At 37.4% G+C, this 19,926-nt stretch overlaps 1 protein-coding gene across 2 annotated transcripts in view; it reads right to left on the reverse strand.

The window, feature by feature from the left end:
• tspoap1 (TSPO associated protein 1) overlaps nucleotides 1–19,926 on the reverse strand; it is a 137,155-nt gene that overhangs the window by 38,741 nt on the left and 78,488 nt on the right. Inside the window, exons 9-17 of one of the 2 annotated variants that reach the window (XM_082171204.1) lie at nucleotides 13,737–13,898; nucleotides 13,052–13,135; nucleotides 12,859–12,948; nucleotides 10,668–10,790; nucleotides 10,467–10,571; nucleotides 8,693–8,743; nucleotides 8,512–8,544; nucleotides 4,599–4,770; nucleotides 1,978–2,055 (exon numbers count right to left, since the gene is read on the reverse strand). In XM_082171204.1, the coding sequence (XP_082027330.1) occupies nucleotides 1,978–2,055; nucleotides 4,599–4,770; nucleotides 8,512–8,544; nucleotides 8,693–8,743; nucleotides 10,467–10,571; nucleotides 10,668–10,790; nucleotides 12,859–12,948; nucleotides 13,052–13,135; nucleotides 13,737–13,898 (898 nt within the window). Of the gene's footprint in view, nucleotides 1–1,977; nucleotides 2,056–4,589; nucleotides 4,771–8,511; nucleotides 8,545–8,692; nucleotides 8,744–10,466; nucleotides 10,572–10,667; nucleotides 10,791–12,858; nucleotides 12,949–13,051; nucleotides 13,136–13,736; nucleotides 13,899–19,926 lie in introns of both variants that reach the window. The other variant, XM_082171205.1, reaches the window with a different exon arrangement.

Genomic DNA, 19,926 nt, shown 5'->3' on the forward strand with positions numbered 1-19,926 from the left:
TAAACAGTTGAGTTTTACCGTTTTCGAATCCATTCAGCCGATCTCCGGGTCTGGCGGTACCACTTTTAGCATAGCTTAGCATAGATCATTGAATCGGACAGGACCATTAGCATCTCTCTCAAAAAAAATGACCAAAGAGTTTCGATATTTTTCCTGTTTAAAACTTGACTCTTCTGTAGTTACATCGTGTACTAAGACCGACAGAAAATGTAAAGTTGCGATTTTCTAGGCTGATATGGCTAGGAACTAAACTCTCATTCCTGCGTAATAATCAAGAACGTTTGCTGCCGTACCATGAGTCCAGCAGGCGTAATGATATGACGCAGCGCCTGAAAATAGTCCCCAGCTCGGTAAATTCCAACGTGACCGGGACTAAGTTTGTCTAATCTATTAGACCTATTTTCAGGCGCTGCGTCATATCATTACGCCTGCTGGACTCATGGTACGGCAGCAAAGTTTCTTGATTATTACGCAGGAATGAGAGTATAGTTCCTAGCCATATCAGCCTAGAAAATATGCAACTTTTCATTTTCTCTCGGTCTTAGGACACGATGTAACTACAGAAGAGTCAAGATTTAAATAGGAAAAATATCGAAACTCTTTGGTAATTTTTTTGAGAGAGATGCTAATGGTCCTGTCCGATTCAATGATCTATGCTAAGCTATGCTAAAAGTGGTACCCCCAGACCCGGAGATCGGCTGAATGCATTCGAAAACGGTAAGACTCAACTGTTTAACTCTGGGGGAGTTGTAAAATGAGCCTATTTCCCCAAAAAGTGGAGTATCCCTTTAAGAGGGGACAGGATAAATTGGGTACATATAGCGGGTGAATTATGTAGGCTATATAATATATATTACAATGTTATGATATGCCTTTCTCCACTGACTTTCTATGATGTTCAAAGCAAAGAAGATTTTTAGAAGGTAGACTGAGATGACGAACGGGAACATGGTTTGTGGAACATTAGCAGCACATTATTAGCTGTTTAAGGCTAATAATATCAGTTATCTTTATTTGTCAGACGTTGTAGAGATCGATACATAAAATTCATAACCATTCTGATACATGGACTGTATAATTCAACTCTTCCTCTGAATCAGTTTCTGCTTCAAACATATATGGCCGAATTAAAACGAAATTTCCACTTGCCATTGTGTAGCGTTTACTACAGTAAAGCTGACTAAGTGGATCAGGAGTGAGTGAGTGGAGGCGGGGATAATTTGCATATTCATAGATCCGCGTATACAAAATTTAGCAAGGGTGTAGTTACAATCATGCTATTTTAAGGCATGAAAATTTTTAAATATGTAATTTTGACAAAGATGAGTTTTAAGAGATTAAATTATTGACTGCAGGGGGACTTTAAAACTAGTACGTGAAACAGTATGCCATTTCATGCAATAGTATGTCACACTTTTGCAACATGACCTCACTAGATTGCACGCTTAATTTATTAAGTGTCCAATTATCATCAACATAGTGCAAGTACTATAGTAGTATACCATTCTGAACATAGTCAAGAAGCAGCTGTCAGGGACAGCAGATCACCACGGTGAATTCTGATTGGTCCATCAGAATAAAGCAGCCAATGAAATCCTCACAAAGCTAAGAGACATGCAACGTCCTACCAATTATGTAAGTGATCATATTCATATGACAAATACCAATACAAACCTCACATTAACAAGGTGAGAGCTGCAAACAGTACCATCGTCAATACACAGAACGTCTACAACATCACATAGAGGATTATTTTATGGTTCAGGATAGGGCAGGGCGGTATGATCGATTTGTTTCTCAGGTTATATACTTTCATATCGCCCAGCTCTAGCTCAGGACAGATCGTGTTACAAACTCATCATGGATGTGACCACTTCTGCCCACAGTCACACTCCATGTGTTATTCATGCAGGCAGACACGTGACGTCTTCCATTCAAGACAAACACAGCCTAGAAGAAGACCAAGTTCAATAGTACCAGGCTCAGAGGCATCACAGAGGGCTTCATTACCCTCCAAACTCCAGAAGGCGATGTCTTCCCATGAAGAATTTGTGCCTGGAAAAAGAGGGGATAATGCAGACGGAGTCCACTTATGGATCTCTTACACATACAGAACTCGGGCTGCGTTCCGAAACCTAGTGAGCTGCCAACCTAGACAGCATTATACAGCATCATAAGGTCTGATCCTGACACAAAAGTTGCTTTTAATTAAATTAAATTTAATCTAATAATCAACAATATTATTGATCTGCCTGCATTGACAACATTATATGAGAGCTGAACTGAGCTGGACGATGACATCACGGTTTTCTCCAGACCGGCTATATATATAAATTAACTTTTTTACAACAGAAATGAACCATCACTGAACTCACTTAAGCTGGACTGTGACGCTATTTTCTTCTAGAAACAAACTTTGTTGCATTATTCTCCTGTTATCTCTGTAAAGCTGCTTTGAAACACTCTGTGTTGTAAAAAGCGCTGTATAAATAAAGCTGACTTGACTTGACTAGAAGGTAGACAGCAGCAATACAACGATAACCTTATAAGATACCTTGTTTTGGCCTAATTCTATGGCAACATACTGTAGTGTGTAGGCAAACTTAGCATGCATTATGATAGAAAATTGAATTTACAAGATCTTAAGCAAAAATGAATGCACCTCAACTGAAGGAAATAATATCACAACATTTGTTTCCATCAAGAGGTGCATCATTTTTTTGCTCAAGATCTTGTATTGCCAATGCAAGAGTCCAGCACTCTGTAAAGTCTCCTCCAGCACATCCCCAAAGACTTTCAAAGAATTTAAACTTTGGATTCATGTGTGAAAATGATTCTTCATGCCCTTCCCAACCATTCTTTCACAATCTGAGCCTGATGAATCTTGACATTGTCATCCTGGAATATGGCCATGATATTCTTCCTACATGGTTGTTTAATAAATGAATAGCTACACACTCCAACAGTTGGAGTTAGAAGAACATATAACATGCTAGAAACATCATAATCTCTTCAATAATGAGCCAATCATGGACTCTTAAGCATTTGCTTATTTAAAGAACAGCGACTTTATTTTTGGCCAGGCAGACTAACGTTCAGAAGTTTGGGGGTTGGTAAAATTGTTTAAATTTTTGGCCAATAGGACAATGCACACGGCCATATTGCGTCATCAGCCCAATTTACGGCATGGTTTCTCGCCCGTCACATAGGATTGTTATTGTACACATATTTGATAGATCACGGTATTGATTTAGCATTGTAGCCTATTAGCAAAAAGTTTCTGTATTTTTTTTATTTTTGCAAAGGTCCCTTTAGGGCAGTGGTCTCAAACTCAATTCCTGGATGGCCACAGTTTCGCTCCAACCCTAATCAAACACACCTGATCCAGCTAATCAAGGTCTTCAGGATCACTAGAAACTTTCAAGCATGTGTGAGCTGGAGTTGGTTGGATAGAGCTGTGGCCCTCCAGGAACTGAGCTTGAGAGACCACTGCTTTAGCGGCTCTGTAAAAACCTGTGGTTATTGAAGGAAAACAAGCTGCCAAAAGGATTGAATCCAATATTTGGTGAGAGATTTATACGCTGATTTCACGCAGCCGTTATTTTGAAATCGAAAGCGAGGCTCCGGTGGGAAGAAAACCGGAAGTGTCGCCTTTAATCACAGGAGAGTCGTGAATGCGATGGCGTATTGTTGTGTTTAATGATGTTGTGTCAATTCTAAAAATGTACAAACATTTCTTTCATACTTTAGACTATATACTGTGAAATTCATTTATAAATAAAATATATTTTTTATATATAATTCAGAATGTAAGAAACGAAGCAGGAATGAACTATATACATATCCTATATTGGATATTAACATCCAATAGTGTAAATCACGGCAGCAGCTTCAGGTTGGTTATCCAAGGCATTGTTGTTTATCTTTACTTCCGGTGTTCTTCCCACCGGAGCCTCACTTTCGATTTCAAAATGGCGGCTGCGTGAAATCAGCGTATAAGCAAGTTAAAAGGCCAGTCATTTTTGACCCGGAACACCGAATATAACATGCTAGAAACATAATAATCTCTGCAATAATGATCCAATCTTGATAAGCATTTGCCTATTTAAAGAACAGCGACTTTATTTTTAGCCGGACAGACTACCGTTCAGAAGTTTGGGGTTGGTAAGATTTTTTAAATGTTTGGCCAATAGGACAATGGACACAGCCGTATTGCGTTCATTGCCATTTTACGGCACGGTTTCTCGCCCGTCACAGAGGATGCGTTGAAACGGACATAAGGCCGTGATATTAGAGATATACCGCCCTAACGAAAGCCACATTTTGAGCAAATACATTGCACATTTATTGATACACATCCATACTCTCAGCGATGCACGAAGTAAATAGATTATAGACAGTATACATAGAATTTTTTTGGGGGTGAAATGGTCCCTTTGGTGGCTCTGTAAAAACCTGTGGTTATTGAAAGAAAACAAGATGCCAAAAGGATTGAATCCAATATTTGGTGATATTGTAGCATAATAAAGCCAGTCATTTTTAATTAGGTGAAGGATTTTCAACACAGCACAAGGGTTAATTTAGCATACCAGTCTCACCGGGCAGGCCGAGCCCATTGGTCAGCTGGGTCAGACTGGAGCTGGACAGCAGGCCGGAGCCCGACAGGTCGATCTTTGAGGCCTGAACCCGAAACTTATCCAGTTCCTGTGACAGCATCCCAAACTGTTCGCTCTGACTGCGGCATTTGTCCTCCAGCTCCCGAACCTTTGCCTACACAGGGTCGACATTAACATGCACACATTAATTCATATTCACGATTAAACATAACCGTTTGTTTGATGAAGAAATGCAGATGCTAAAAGCAATGAATGATGCACTGCAAAAGTGGGATTAGCCAATCAGAGCATGTGATGATGCAAAGAATATGTGACATAATCTATTCAGTGTCTATAATTGGGCAAGTCTCGAGAGTCAAATTACAGCTTGTTCATCTCAATTCATAGCTTTCAAGCTATCATTTTTTGTGCTTTACAAGACATTTTTGTCAACTTTAGGATATTAATCTCAGAAAAAAAAATACAAAACTATAACTAAATGAATACAAGAAGACTATAAAACTATAAAAATAAAATCATCCAACATGTGAAAAATCCAACACATCTCTCCTTAACAAGACATATGACTTATAATTATATAATATTACTCGCTGATGTTACTCGAGTTTATTACTTGGTGTTTGTGGTTTGTTCAAATCACTAATGATATGCTCTATTTATTTAGGAATATTCAGACTATTCATTTTAATAGTTCTCAAATATCTTAATATTTGTGTCAATGAAACCTAAACCCTATAAAATCATAAAAATCTGGTGTGTATGTTTTCTACATAACAATTTTAATGCATCGAGTCACATGATATACGCACAAAAAAAAGCTTCATGAATAAAAGCAACGAGTGAAGTGGAGGCGAAGGAGAAGGGTTAAAGCCGTTTTGCTGAGTGTAAACTACTAGCGTGTAGTAAAGCACTCAAAGCTCGAGAGGCTGAGTTCGTGAGACTACGGCGAGCTAGTTTCACTTCCGGCTCTGTGGTTCAGTTTCCTGGCACACTGAGCACACAAGGCTCAAAAACACACTCACACAAACACACATTAACTGGCCGACTGTCACTTGTTGAGTCGCTGCTCTTAGCCCTAAAAATAAAGGGTTTCCTGTAAAACTCTCACCTCAAAAGTCCACGTGTCAAATTTAAACTTCAGAATTCTCACAATTAACTTTAACACATCGCACAGAAAATACTCTCTGAGAAAAACGAAACCCAAAAAGCTGAATAGCACCCAACTTTCAAGAGTGTTTTTAGCCCTTCTTTCACGTTTAAAACATTTATTTGAGTGTTTAAAACTATAAGAGATGCTTCTGTCATGCTAAACACTCACAAAAACACCTTGTGAACACCTTTAGCCTTGTGGTTTAAGTAAACTGCAAAACAGATCTCACAAACCACACACACACACCCATGTGCACACACACCCATGTGCACACACACGCGCACACACACATGTTTGTTTGTGAGGAAATTGCATAGACTTGCATTGGTTTTATTTCAGGTTAGTGATATCTATGGCCTAACCCATCCTCTACCCATGAAGCCACCCATCACAGAAACACTAGATTTCAAGAAAAACATATTTCGGCTGATTCATCAGTCCCTCCAGGATTTGCACGGGTATTTTTTTTGTTTGTTTTTTTAATTTGCTGCGCGCAATATTTTTTGCTGTTTTGCAGTGAAAACCCACCAATAATCATCATGCACTTATAATTAGTGTCAGTGACAGTAAGAGTGCAATTACCTGGAAATACTTTTTTTTGTGCATATTTACTGAAACTGTGGTTCTGGTCCCACATGCACGAGGCAGTGGTGACACCAGCACACAAATACTCATAATTACATTTTTCTGAAAATTCTGAATTGTGTTGGACACAAAACATTTTTGTTGTGATCAGTGACACTGATTATAATACACATTTTAAATGTTATAAATTAGTATTAAAAGTTTTTACAATTTCAAAGTTATAAATCATTGTCTATTGTCTTCAATTTATTAGAGTATTGTCAGTGATTGCATTTAAAAAGTGCATATCCAGTGAAATATTTTTTCAGATCTACTAGTGAAATGAGGCATTTAACAGGAGTAGCTAATTTTAGCCCCATTATACATTATTTTCAGTATTACATAGTAGTTTAATCGTTTCATTAACCTCTAGAAACTTTCATTTCATCCCACACACACACACACACATACACACACACACACACACACACACACACACACACACACACACACACACACACACACACACACACACACACACACACACACACATATATATGAAGAGTTCAGATGCAAAAGCCTCTAAGTGCCATCTGAAATTTTCTTCTAGAATGATCATTTTTATCAAGCTTGTATATTTAAGTTCAGCAATTTCACTTAAATGACAATTAATAGGTAATTTTCATTGCCATTTAAGTGAAATTACTGAATTTAAATATACGAGCTTGATAAAAATGATCATTCTAGAAGAAAATTTCAGATGGCACTTATAGAGGCTTTTGCATCTGAACTCTTCATATATACACTTTCCGACACGAGGCCCATTTGAGCGATGGACAGGGTAATATTAAATATTCAAAATAATTAATTCATGACCTAGACTTGTCTATTTTCTTTTTAACCTGTTCGCTTCCAAAATGCGTGATAGAGACATGACTGCGCAAGTGATCCAGCGCCTTATTTATATTATAAATATGATATTATATTACCCTGTCCTTCGCTCAAATGGGCCTCTTTTCTTTTAAAACACTTGCAAATAACCGGATGCTCCATATTCCTCTAACTTTTACAAGGGAATTCACAGCAATGCAGCAGCAGGACACTTGAACACATCCTGATTCATTTGTTTGGACTGAATTTTTTATTTTTATAAGTTAATATTGCTTCCCCCCTTTCAGGTTAACATTTTTTTTTGCAGAAAAATTGAGGAAAGAAAACAAAAATATGAGCAGCCGCAAATTATGCAGAGTTTGCTTGATGTTGCATTAAATTCTGCAGATAGTAAAATAACCTAACCAGTCAGTTGTCATAATATTTCACTATGTAAGTGAGGAAAATAAACAAGCACACACACACACACACACACACACACACACACACACACACACACACACACACACACACGCTCCAGAAACTGAACCTAACTTGGCTCTAAACAGACACAGAGGGTTTTAGGCCTAATGAATGTGTTTTGGAGCGGTTCTGATACCTGCATGCAGTCCAGTGTATTCTGGTTAGCGGCCAAAAAAACACAGAGTATAAGAAAGAAAGAGAAAGAGAGAGAGAGAAAACATCATGCATTTCAAAAGCAGCCCGAGCAGAAATTAGTTTAGATTATTAAACGCTGCAATCCAGAACCTGTTGAACCGCATCACTGCTGAGTGTATCTACTGGGAGTCTCATAATGCGCTATATTTTTAGCGAGCTGCAACGTACCAGAGTGAAATACTTCGTTCTAACCTCATACCACAAATGCAAGGACATTCATGCAACAAAAAATCTGAGCTTCAAACTCTCAAAGCGCTTGCAACATCAAGATCACGGGTTTGATTCTCACTGACACTGATATACCGTAGTATAAACGTTAAATGCAGTGAGAGTCACGTTGGATAAAAGCGCCATAACACCATATTAATTTGCCTTATTGCCTTGCTGAATTTATTATATTGTTAATTTATTGCATACTTATTTTATTGCCATTACAGTACCCTTATTTTTTTATATTTATGTTTTGGCATTATTGTGCGTGCACTGCAGCAACTCAAGGGACTTTGAAATGATAAACCGGACTAGTAGGCAAACAGAGCCCTCTGGAGGATGAAGATACAACCATCAGTGATGCAGTTTAGAGAGACAGGAAACGCATCACATCAAACAGGAAGTGCACACGCTGTACTCTACCAGCTCTCTGTGCAATACGAGCTGCACCAGATCCTGAGAAAGACACAGTTCAGTTAAACAATGCACAAACACACAATCATTAACACCCCAAGCATCATAACCAGTGCGTTTCTGTCATCCACTCATCACACATCTTTAGTTAATGCACATCGGTTAGTCTAAACCATCAGGACAGACTCACCTCCAGCATCTGCACCACACCTTCATGTTCTCTTTTGGCAAAAAACTGAGCCTGTGGAACCAGAACACACTCTTCAGCACAAAATAACACATGCAATCTCATTCAATCATATATATATATATAGGCTGTGACAATACTTCAAAAAAACTAAAACGGTAGGGAAAATGACAAATGGAAATCTCTTAACTTAAATTGGCGAATATAATTTCACACTGAAAAAGCATAATAGGGCCATTATCAACTAATATGAACAAAGAACAATTGTATTTTTTATAAACCAGCATTAATAAAGGTTAATAAAAGCTGTAAAAAATATATTCTTCTTAGTTAGTTAATGTTAACGTACACTGCCGTACAAAAGTTTGCGATCAGTAAGTCTCTTCTGCTCACCAAGGCTACAGTTATTTGATTAAAAATACAAACCAAACAGTAATTTTGTGAAATATTATTACAATTTAAAAGAACTGTTTTTTATGTGAATATACAGTAAAGTGTAATTTATTCCTGTGATCAAAGCTGAATTTTCAGCATCATTACTCCAGTCTTCAGTGTCACATGATCCTTCACAAATCATTCTAATATGATGATTTGATGCTCAAGAAACATTTATTTATTATTATTATCAATGTTGAAAACAGTTATGTACATTTTTTTCAGGATTTTATGATGAATATAAAGTATTTGTAAACAGCATTTATTTGAAATTTTATCTTTTTCACCATTATAAAAGTCTTTCCTGTAACTTTTGATCAATTAAATACATCCTTTCTGAATAAAAGTATTAATTTCCTTAAATTCTTAAAAAAAAAAAAAAAAAATCGTACTGACCCCAATCTTTTGAACGATAGAGTATAATGTTACAAAAGCTTTCAATTTCAGATAAATGTTGTTCTTTTTAAAAACTTTCTATTCATCAAAGAATCCGACAAAAAATTTACAGAACTGATTTCAATATTGATAATAATCATAATGATAATCTTTATTTATTTATTTGCTCTATGATGGTGTTTTCAAAATATAATGTATAACAGCAGTATTTACCTACATACATGAACGGTCAGTATGATTTTTACTTATTTATAGAAATTAATAGTTTTATAAAGCAAGGATGGTATTAAATTGCTCAAAAGTGACAGTAAATGCTTTTATAATATATATAAAAAAAATCTATTTCAAATAAATGCTGTTTATTTGGACTTTCTGTTCATCAAAGAATACTGGAAAATAAATGTATCACCATTTCCACAAAAACATGAACTGATTTCAACATTGATAATAATCATAAATGTTTCTTGATCATCAAATCATCATATTAGAATGATTTGTGAAGGATCATGTGACACTGAAGACTGGAGTAATGATGCTGAAAATTCAGCATTGATCACAGGATATAAATTACACTTTACTATATATTCACATAGAAAACAGCTATTTTAAATTGTAATAATATTTCACAAATATAACAGTTTGTACTGTATTTTTGATCAAATAAATGCAGCCTTGGTGAGCAAAAGAGTTGAAAAATGTCCCGATCCCAAGCTTTTGAATGGCAGTGTATGCATTAGTAAATGAGACCTGTAAACTGAATATGCAAGAATGTGATTTCGCTTAGAATCAATGTCATCAGATCATCATCAGGGTTCATGAAAACGAAACATAAACATGAGTCTCATCGCTATGTAAATTCTTCTTAACAGCAGAATGACTGATGACAGTGCTGATGACTGATGACAGTGATGATGACTGATGACAGTGCTGATGACTGATGACTGACCCGCTGAAGCCGCTTGATTTCATCCTGTTTGAACTTGAGGATTGCCAGTGCCTGTTCATGCTCCAGTTCCAGCTGTTGCCTGCGATCGGCGACCTCTCGCATGTGCTGTCACGACACAACCACACAAACCAGTCACACACCAAACCGTGGGGAAGCCGATCGAACGGTGTGTGTGTGTGTGTGTGTGTGTGTGTGTGTTACCTTTAGGACCTGCTCTAGGTTCTCCAGCTTTGCACGGAGTCGCTGGTTCTCCTCCAGTACTGAACTATGCTGAGCGCTCAAAACACAGAGCTGTTCCTTTAGCTCCTCATTTTCAGCCTGAGACTACAGAAACATGGGAACACTTTACAATCAGGTTCATTAGTTCATATATTAACTAACATGAAATAACAATGAGCAATACATTTGTTATTAATCTTTGTTAGTTAGTTCATACAAATCCAGCTGTACATTTTTTGTTCATGTTAGTTCACAATGCATTAACTAATGTTAACAAATACAACAAATAACGTATTAGTAAATGTTGAAAGTAATATTAACTAAATTAAAGGGATACTTCACCGATAAGCATTAAGCTTTGTATCAGTAGAAACCCGGTAGTATTCTGGAATGACCGTGCTTCCCTCTCTCAAGGAGTGAAACACTGGAATTAACCCTTCGCAGGGAGTTTGATTGACAGGCGATCTGACCAATAATAATCCGCCATCCGCCATTTTTGTCCGACAAAGAGTTAGTAGATTAAAGTTAGAGGATTTGAACTTGAAAAACGATGTACTGACGTCTTTCCGCAGTTGAAACAACATTTCTTCTGATGTTCATTCAAGTTTATTTGATGCTCTAAATTAAAGGGATACTTCACCGATTAGCATTAAGCTTTGTATCAGTAGAAACCCGGTAGTATTCTGGAGTGACCGTGCTTCCCTCCCTCATGTCCCCCTGAGACGAGAGATTTCTGTATTGTGTGTCTGGAAAAAAACCTCTGATGACGCAAAAATCTTCATTTATCATCATCTGAGGCTTTTGTGTCCAGAGGCGAGAGACTCCAGCCAGTAGGAGGAGCTCGTCCCACATGTCTTCAACCCGCCCATAGGGGGATCCCACCATAAAACGCCGTCTTTTCAGTGTCGAGTCGACTAGTAGCCTAGCTGTATCATTTCTCCCGATACTGCCCTCTGTAACCGGTAGGCGTGGCGTGGGCGTGGCCTCGTAGGGCAGCGAAGCAAGTGCATTCTGGGAGTTGTAGTCTTTCATCCACATGAGCCAAACATACATTTTCTGCCTTTTCTCAGTCTAGAAGGCTCCAACTTCTAAAGTAATTTCACATTTCTACTACATAAATGACCCAATTTAAATACACATTCATCTTTCCAGCGGTGAAATATCCCTTTAATAAATGCTGAAGAAGTATTGTTCATTCTTAGTTTATGTTACCAGTGTGTTACCAGAAACATTATATGGTTACACTGGTTTTTAATACCCAGGCGGATCATAAAAACGTAATTTTCAATTTAAAGACCTGGGCTGAATCTGAAATCGTCCCCTATACCCTCACATAGGGAATTATTCGAGGGGACATCCATTTGTAGTGGTGTCCGAAACCATAGTGGATGTCAATGAGTGCACTCAATAACACAATAACCAGTGTAACGCCAATGTACACTCAACGACCGTCTGAATTCGCTCCCTCGTTTTCATTCAGTCCTTCAAGTGCACTGTATTAGTGGACTTATGTAGGGAATAGGAACTGAGGGTTTAGGAGACGATTTCGGATTCAGCCCTGGTATTCTTAAATTAATTGGCAATTATCAGCAGGTAAATTACTTTAACAACCCACTGACAACATGTCCTGCTATAGGGCCACACAAGTGTTAAAGAGGACCTATTATGCCCTTTCAGGCTCTACTAGAACAGGTTTTCCTGCTTGAATGTTGATTATTTTCCTCATATTCTCCATTGTTGCGGCTCCTCTCTTCCCAGTCTGTCAGTAACGCTCTGTTTACTTCCTGTCTCTATGAAGCCCCTCCTTCTGAAAAGCACACTGTGCTCTGATTGGTCGGCTGGAGCAGTGTGTTGTGATTGGTCGAGCGCTTCGAGTGTGTTTGGGAAATGTCCCGCCCCTTATCATATCCGCCAGTTTCAACACACTACTAACTAACTCAACCAGGCCCCGCCCCTTTATTCTGCGTATTAATTATTTAAATGAGGAATATTGTGACGTGTTCGTTCCCGAAAGAGACTCAAGACTACACTGGAGGCGTTTCAGGGAGTTCAGAAACACTGACACTGATATAGAGAAGAACTCAGAGCTTTTTCATGCGCAAACATCAACATTACACACTATAGAAATGTAAAAAGGCATATTAGGTCCTCTATGATAACTTTATACGTCTACCTGGTCAAGCAGCTGAGCCTTTCTCCTGAGGAGTTCTGCCTCCTCTACTAAGTGCTCATTTCTGCTGCGCTCGTCCACTAGCTGGTTCTCCTGTGAACACACACACACACACACACACACACACACAGATTTATCAGCCTGACACGCAGGAGACATGCACTGTAAGCATTAAAATAAAGAGAATCACGCTCACCAAATCGAGACATCGTTTCTGTCTCTTCCGGACCTCATGCTCAAGAACTTCACATTCTTTCCTCTTCTTGCCCAACTCACTTTCCTACAGAAACATCATATTACTTTTTCAGAAACATGAATAGCATAGGATGCTTTGAATAGCATGAATAGCAGTCATTCATGATTGTAAAAAAATAAATAAAAAATAGTATAGCCTCTCTCTCTCTCTATATATATATATATATAGTTTAAAAATAATTTGGACAACAGCAATTTCTAAAAAATAAAATAGAATATTTTGCAGCTTTGAACAAAACTAGAAAATTATATATACAGTATTCAACATTTGAAGTGGATCAAAACCTTTCATCAAAGTTTCATGAATTTTGAACAATACCCGTTCTTGTCTTAGGACTTTGATAAACTTTTTTGATCCACTTTTTTTGACTACTGTATATTTCCAATATATAATTTTTTGAAGACTAAATTCCCTGATAATTCCAGGTTTTCCATGACTGTGTAAATCCTGTGTATATGTATCTATCAGACCAATTTCGTTCATTTATTTTGTCCCAGGCTCACATGAATCCAGGTATTGTGACATTGTTGGGAGTGCAAAATCTGTGCATGTAAGAGTATTTGATGCCTGAGATGTCAGTGTAAGTGTACGTGCATCTCTAGCTCAGTGATCATGTGACTCTTACCAGCAACTGAAGACGCTCTTCTGTGGTCTGCTCTTCCTGGTGGGTGGGGCTTGTGCCCTGTTCGGGCCTTACATTTGTTTGGGACTCCTCCCACTCTGCAGGAGTCTCCTCCCCCTTAGCAGGGGCCTCATCTACCACTGTGGGCGGGGTTTCAAACGCAACCTGAAGTAAAAGAAAAAAAGTTAAAATACCTATAAACTGCAACCAAACATGCATCAGCAAACACACTATTCCATGTTTAGAAGTTAACACTGAAAATGCATATATTACTGATGACAAACCCGTGAATCAAAAATATCTAATTCTCATAATACAGAAATCCTGCAAAGATACAGTACAAAGCATTTTAGATTCAAACAAACGAATAAACAAATAAATAAATGCATGAAACAAACACTATTATGATACATGCATTAACATTTAAATAAACAAATAAAATAATTTTACAATAATGACAAGATTTTTTAAGTGAGGGGCGTGGTTTAAATGTGTCATGAATTTGTTATGAAAACTAAAAATCTTAATGGTCTTCAAGTCGACATGAAATGCAATTCCTTTTAGGTCCATAATGTGACCTATTTCTGAGTGAAACTGCATATTCAAAAGCAAAAACATTGACATTTCTTGTGATTTGCCTTTCTACTGTTCATGTCAAATGGTAATTTAATTAAACATTTTTTTTGAAAACATCAGTCATGGGAAAAGATGACATTTGTCTCAGCTCGTCTTTACTCAGAAGGTTACGGGTCAAATGCCTTAGTGGCTAATTTTAGGGGCCATACCTACTTACGCTCTAAGTGGAACTATTCCACTGTGGCCAAAGCCACGACCTGGTAACAGGATCAAAGAGCCAACGCAGCACAGCCGGGACGAAGAGTCAGCATTCAGACCTTACTACACACTCATTAGCATCACACACACACACACACACTCTCACTGACTGCCCAACAGACCAAACTTTAGCAGTTATACAAGCTATATTCATTACATACTGAAGCAGATCCATAACGAGGACGAATATTTAGCCAAAAATGCTAGTTTGTTATTTTATTATATTATAACGATTCAGCGCAAATGTCGGCTATCCTATACATTTTCTCCAAAGAGAAATGGAATATTAAAGTATAAAACTTAAATATTTGTAATTTTTTTACAAATTTGACAAATCCTACATTTAAAAATTTTAACTTTAAAATCAATTTTTTCCATTTTTAATTTTAAAGTTGCTTAACTTTAATGTTTTCCTTTAGTGTGTACAGTATCCGTTTATGCATGTATAAGATCTGCAAAGTTACAAAGCTCACGGTCTCCCACGTGAGAACAGAGAACACTGATCCAGACCTCCAAGTCCAGATATTACCTCAAACGTCTACGTCACAAAGCGAAATATTAGCATAACACTCGCCATGCACACAGAGAGAAGATGCTGTGTGTTTGGATGCTAAAGCTTAACCGCTTTGTTTGGCCTTCAGAAAACGGATGAAACTAGGAATCAGAGGTTAAGATTGATTTATAAAGCTGTTCCTGAGCAGAACGACCCAAAAGTTTGCTTGTGTAAAGCGTATTTTACAGAGGACAGCTTCCTGAACCTAAGAAAGCATATGAACAAAGACTGAAACGTTCTGCTCAAGTCTTGCTTGCAAAGTTGTTTCCGATCAATCTGCATTTTCAGAATCCGACTCAGGCTCGAACTGATATGATAAAACCGACGACATTGTTATTAACTGTGTGTTTGCAAATGATTAACGCCTTGGAAGCTGAAGCTCGTGATTATGGTGAGGGGCGTTACATTTCCGACACACACTCGAGGTGTTCGGCCAATCATAATGCACTGCGTCTGTTGGCCAATCAGAGCACTCTGAGCTTTTCAGAAGGAGGGGCTTTTGTAGAAATCGAAGCGTTTCAGACCGACTGGGAATAGAGGAGCTGCAATAATGTTTTTTGAACATTAAAGCATGTTATCATATTCTATTGCACCCAATAAACAAAATAATGAACTTTTAAAATACCATTATATGACCCCTTCAAAATATACAGTTCTGTTCCTTATAATCAATGAATTCTTCATGAGACAAGTTGTTCGTGCCATCATAAAATACTTAAAATTATCGGTGTAGGCGAGTATATGAAACAGTGTCAATCGCCGGTAATATTTTTGTGAATTCTAACAATGCATTGTTGAGAGAACATGAATGTGAACAGAATGTGAACAACGCTCGGGACAGTTGACAGGCATCGTCACAAAGTTTTCAGCCTTGCCAATGAAATATTCAAGCACAAGAAGACACGAAAGGGAACTCATTTTGTTACTCGTTGGCGAAGCGCGCACCTAGAAATCCACGTCTCAGACAGCACACGAATACTGAATTGAGCTCTCTTTCATGTCTTCTTACGCTTGAACAGACATATTACAACTAAATGATGTCAAAAGGCCCGTCTTGGCAAGTATCCTCATATGTGACCCTGGACCACAAAACCAGTCACATGGGTCAATTTTTGGAAATTGAGATGTATACATCATATGAAAGCTGAATAAATTAAAGCTGCAAGCAGCATTTATTGGGGTTCAAGCAGTTAAGGCCTTTAAGGCCTTTAAGCACAAAAGCATCAATGGTTAAGTTTTATTTAGCAAGCATGTAACCACTGACATCATAGATGGAAAAGACCATTTACAGCCAATACAGGCGATTTACCATAGGAAGGACTGGCTTTTTGCCAGTTATAGCACCACCTATGGTCCGATCTGCATGAAACTCTGCATGCTTCTTCAGCATGTTATGACACATATGCTCATACATTTTCGTGAAGTTCTGAGTTTTCCTTTAGGATTTATAGGCTTTTGAGTGTATTTTGTCACGCCCCTTTTTCTGAATGACCCTGTTACAGCCACCCAAATGCAAAAGTTCAACTTTTTTTCGATAATTATTGATCTAGAGAGGCCAGAGAATTGTCCTAGACTGGTTTGGTTCCGATCGGGCGAAAAACCAGGGACTAGTTCGCAAAAGTAGGTTTTGGACAAAATTCGACATAGCAGAAATTTTTTTCATTTCATGCTTGAACCCCTAATAAGCTTTCCATTGATGAATGGTTTGTTAGGATAGGACAATATTTGTCTGAGATACAACTATTGAAAATCTGTAATCTGAGGATGCAAAAAAATCTAAACATTGAGAAAATTGTCTTTAAAGTTGTCCATTTATGTTCATGATTGTGCTGCATTCACTCACAAAAATAAATGTTTTATATCTTTATAGTTGGAAATGTACAAAATATCTTCATGGAACTTGATCTTTACTTAATATCCTAATGATTTTTGGAATTTTGACCCATTCAATGTATTGTTGGCTATTGCCACAGATATACCCGTGCGACTCGAGACTGGTGACGTGATCCAGGGTCACATATACATAGTCAGTTATTTAACAGTCAACGTAAACAGCCGCATGTGTAACAGTATATTGGATCCAGGTCTTAAAGTGACATCAGCCTAATATTCCTGCTACTGTCTGTTTTTAAATGTTAATCAAACTACTTATCAAAACAACTTTAATAAGGATTAATTTATTTTTTTATGGCTGGTAAAAAAATATTAATGGCCGGTTCATTTTTAAGTCAATGGCCACTGGCAGGTGTGGCAAAAAGTTAGTTTTAGCCATGTGTATAATGCATTATAAGGTATTCATAATGTTCTTAATAATGCATTATATCTTTTCATAAATAATTTTAAAATGCATTATAATATTTGCAGATTCCTTGTTACATCCAAAATTGGTGGTTTGTCATGTATTTTAATGCATTATACTTTCTAAAGGAGTGTTCAATGCATAGATACGTATTATAATGTATTATAACTGTGGTTACAATTATTCATGAGGCCATACAATGCATTATAAGGTGCATTATTAATGCATTATTACCAATGAGATTTCATAAAACAATTCTTAATACATAAAAGAATCTGTAATACTCAATGTAAGTGACAGTGACAGGCAAACTAAAGTTTACACAGCAATGCAAAATGATAAATCTGCTTAAACCGTTAAACCAGCAGCATAAAAAGCTTCATTAGCTCTAATTGCAGGCTTATCACACGCTAGATACGGCTGAAATCTGTCATCTGTGGACGCCTGAACAACCCAAATGTTTCACTTGATGAATTAACCAAGCAGAACTGAGTGATGACTTCTTTTTTACTGTCATTAGGATCTTATTGCACCTCTCTTCCTAAATGCAAAGAAAATGGAAGCTAAATTAAAATGAACATCATAATTTCTTATTTACAATGCATAAAACTGAATAATTCTGTAGTGAAGAGAATCACAAAAGTGTCACAATTGACAAATGTCGACAATCTATTACACGCCTTATAATAATAAATAATCATATAATGTTAATGTCTGATAAAGGTCTTGAAGATAATTACAGTCATCATCTTTATTTCTATAGCGCTTTAAACAAGACAAGCAAGCAGAAAATAACAGTAGGGTGTCATGAATTGAATTTTGATATAAGAGGTCATTGTGCTGTAAAAATATTACGTTTCAGAACTCAAAACTGCCTCGTTAGCTCAAAAACAGCTTTAATTGAAACCAAGCTCTCAAAACGGCACAGTATGACATCACAGTGTGGCGAAGGTCCGCCTCTGCAGAAGAAGATCGACGCCCACTTCTACATCATTGCCTCTTTAGCCCCGCCCACTGATTCATGCATGTCATGTGGTGGTCATGCTGCCTTCACACGCTATCGGAATTATCGTAACCAAGTTTCCTAGTAAAAAAAAATGGACATGAATGGCCTCTCACGTCAAAAATTGAATGCGATGAGCTCGTAATCACGACATCAGAAGTGGGAAGTAGGACATTTCCGATGAAAGTAGCATAAATACAAGAGCAAGAGACGCAAATAAAAGTTTGACTATATTGGATCCGACAGTAATGTCGAAACACAGTACCAGTGTTTTTACCATGTCTCACTATTGCTTTGTCTGATACAGATCGCTTGATGTGTTCTCGCTTTACTGAAAATGACGAACGATAATTATAAGAACGACATGCAACAAATGACGGTACATTCATTCATAACTCAGTTATCCCGTCAACTATAACTGTGGTACCTTAGCCACAGCCAAGACTTATTATAAAGCATATGTAATACGCATAAATGTTTCTCAGTTGGCAAAAGTCTCAACTACGTAACGAGATAAACACATTTCTGTAGCGTCTTCATTTCAACACTGATTTAATGTGATAAAATATAATACTACCTCACAAATACATAAGGAATATGAATAGATAAAATTGATTATTTACCAAGACTCAAGTATGGCTGAATATTTCAACATCGGACGTTTTCAAAACAATTGCATACATGTAATGGCGGGGACACTGAAAATTATTTTAATATGCTTTACAAAATCATAGCAGAGGGCGTTTACCTCCAAGTCTGAGTGATTCAAAAAGAGGGTCAAAAATAGGATAGAAAATAGCATATCACTTCTAAATTAGGATGTAAAAATCTTTCTAACATTATAAGTGAACCTAAAAAAAATGCAGCTCTACAGAAGACAATAGTGTCATTATTTAATCCAATGAAGAAATATACAGAAATAAAATCTATGTTTGTAGAGTGGATGTTGCACTCTTCTTCTAAAGTTTGTGATTTGTATTGTCCGAGCTGAAACTCCTTTAGTCGGCTGAGCTTCTGCCTTTCATGCTTCATTTGAAACACACACAGCTTGCGATGGAGTCGTAATGCATGAAATGATCTGACGTTTGAAGGAAACGAGTAAAAGCGCAGAGGTGGCATCTAGCCAGTTGACCAGGCTCTCATTCCATCGTCCCCGAAACACCCGTATAATGACAGATTTGTGCGTCCACTTTTAATTAAACTGCCAGACAACATGCAGCTGCAATATTTATCGGTTGGGAAACGCTGGGTAGAAGAGACACTACATGTGAATAGGGTAAAACAACAGCCGAAATGCATCATTTTCCTGTCATCACCGTAAAGCTGCTTTGAATCAATCTGTACTGTATAAAGCGCTATAGAAATAAAGCTGCACAGTGATAGAGCTTGTAATTATATTAAAAAAAGATCTTGCTTAAGTCTCAGCCATGAACCAACACATGCTACTTGCTATTGCTAGACACTGACAGGTTGAATCGACACAACTGAACGAGATGTTCCTGGA

Source organism: Leuciscus leuciscus, assembly GCF_965113295.1.
Source record: "Leuciscus leuciscus genome assembly, chromosome: 5".
Taxonomy (NCBI): Eukaryota; Metazoa; Chordata; class Actinopteri; order Cypriniformes; family Leuciscidae; genus Leuciscus; species Leuciscus leuciscus.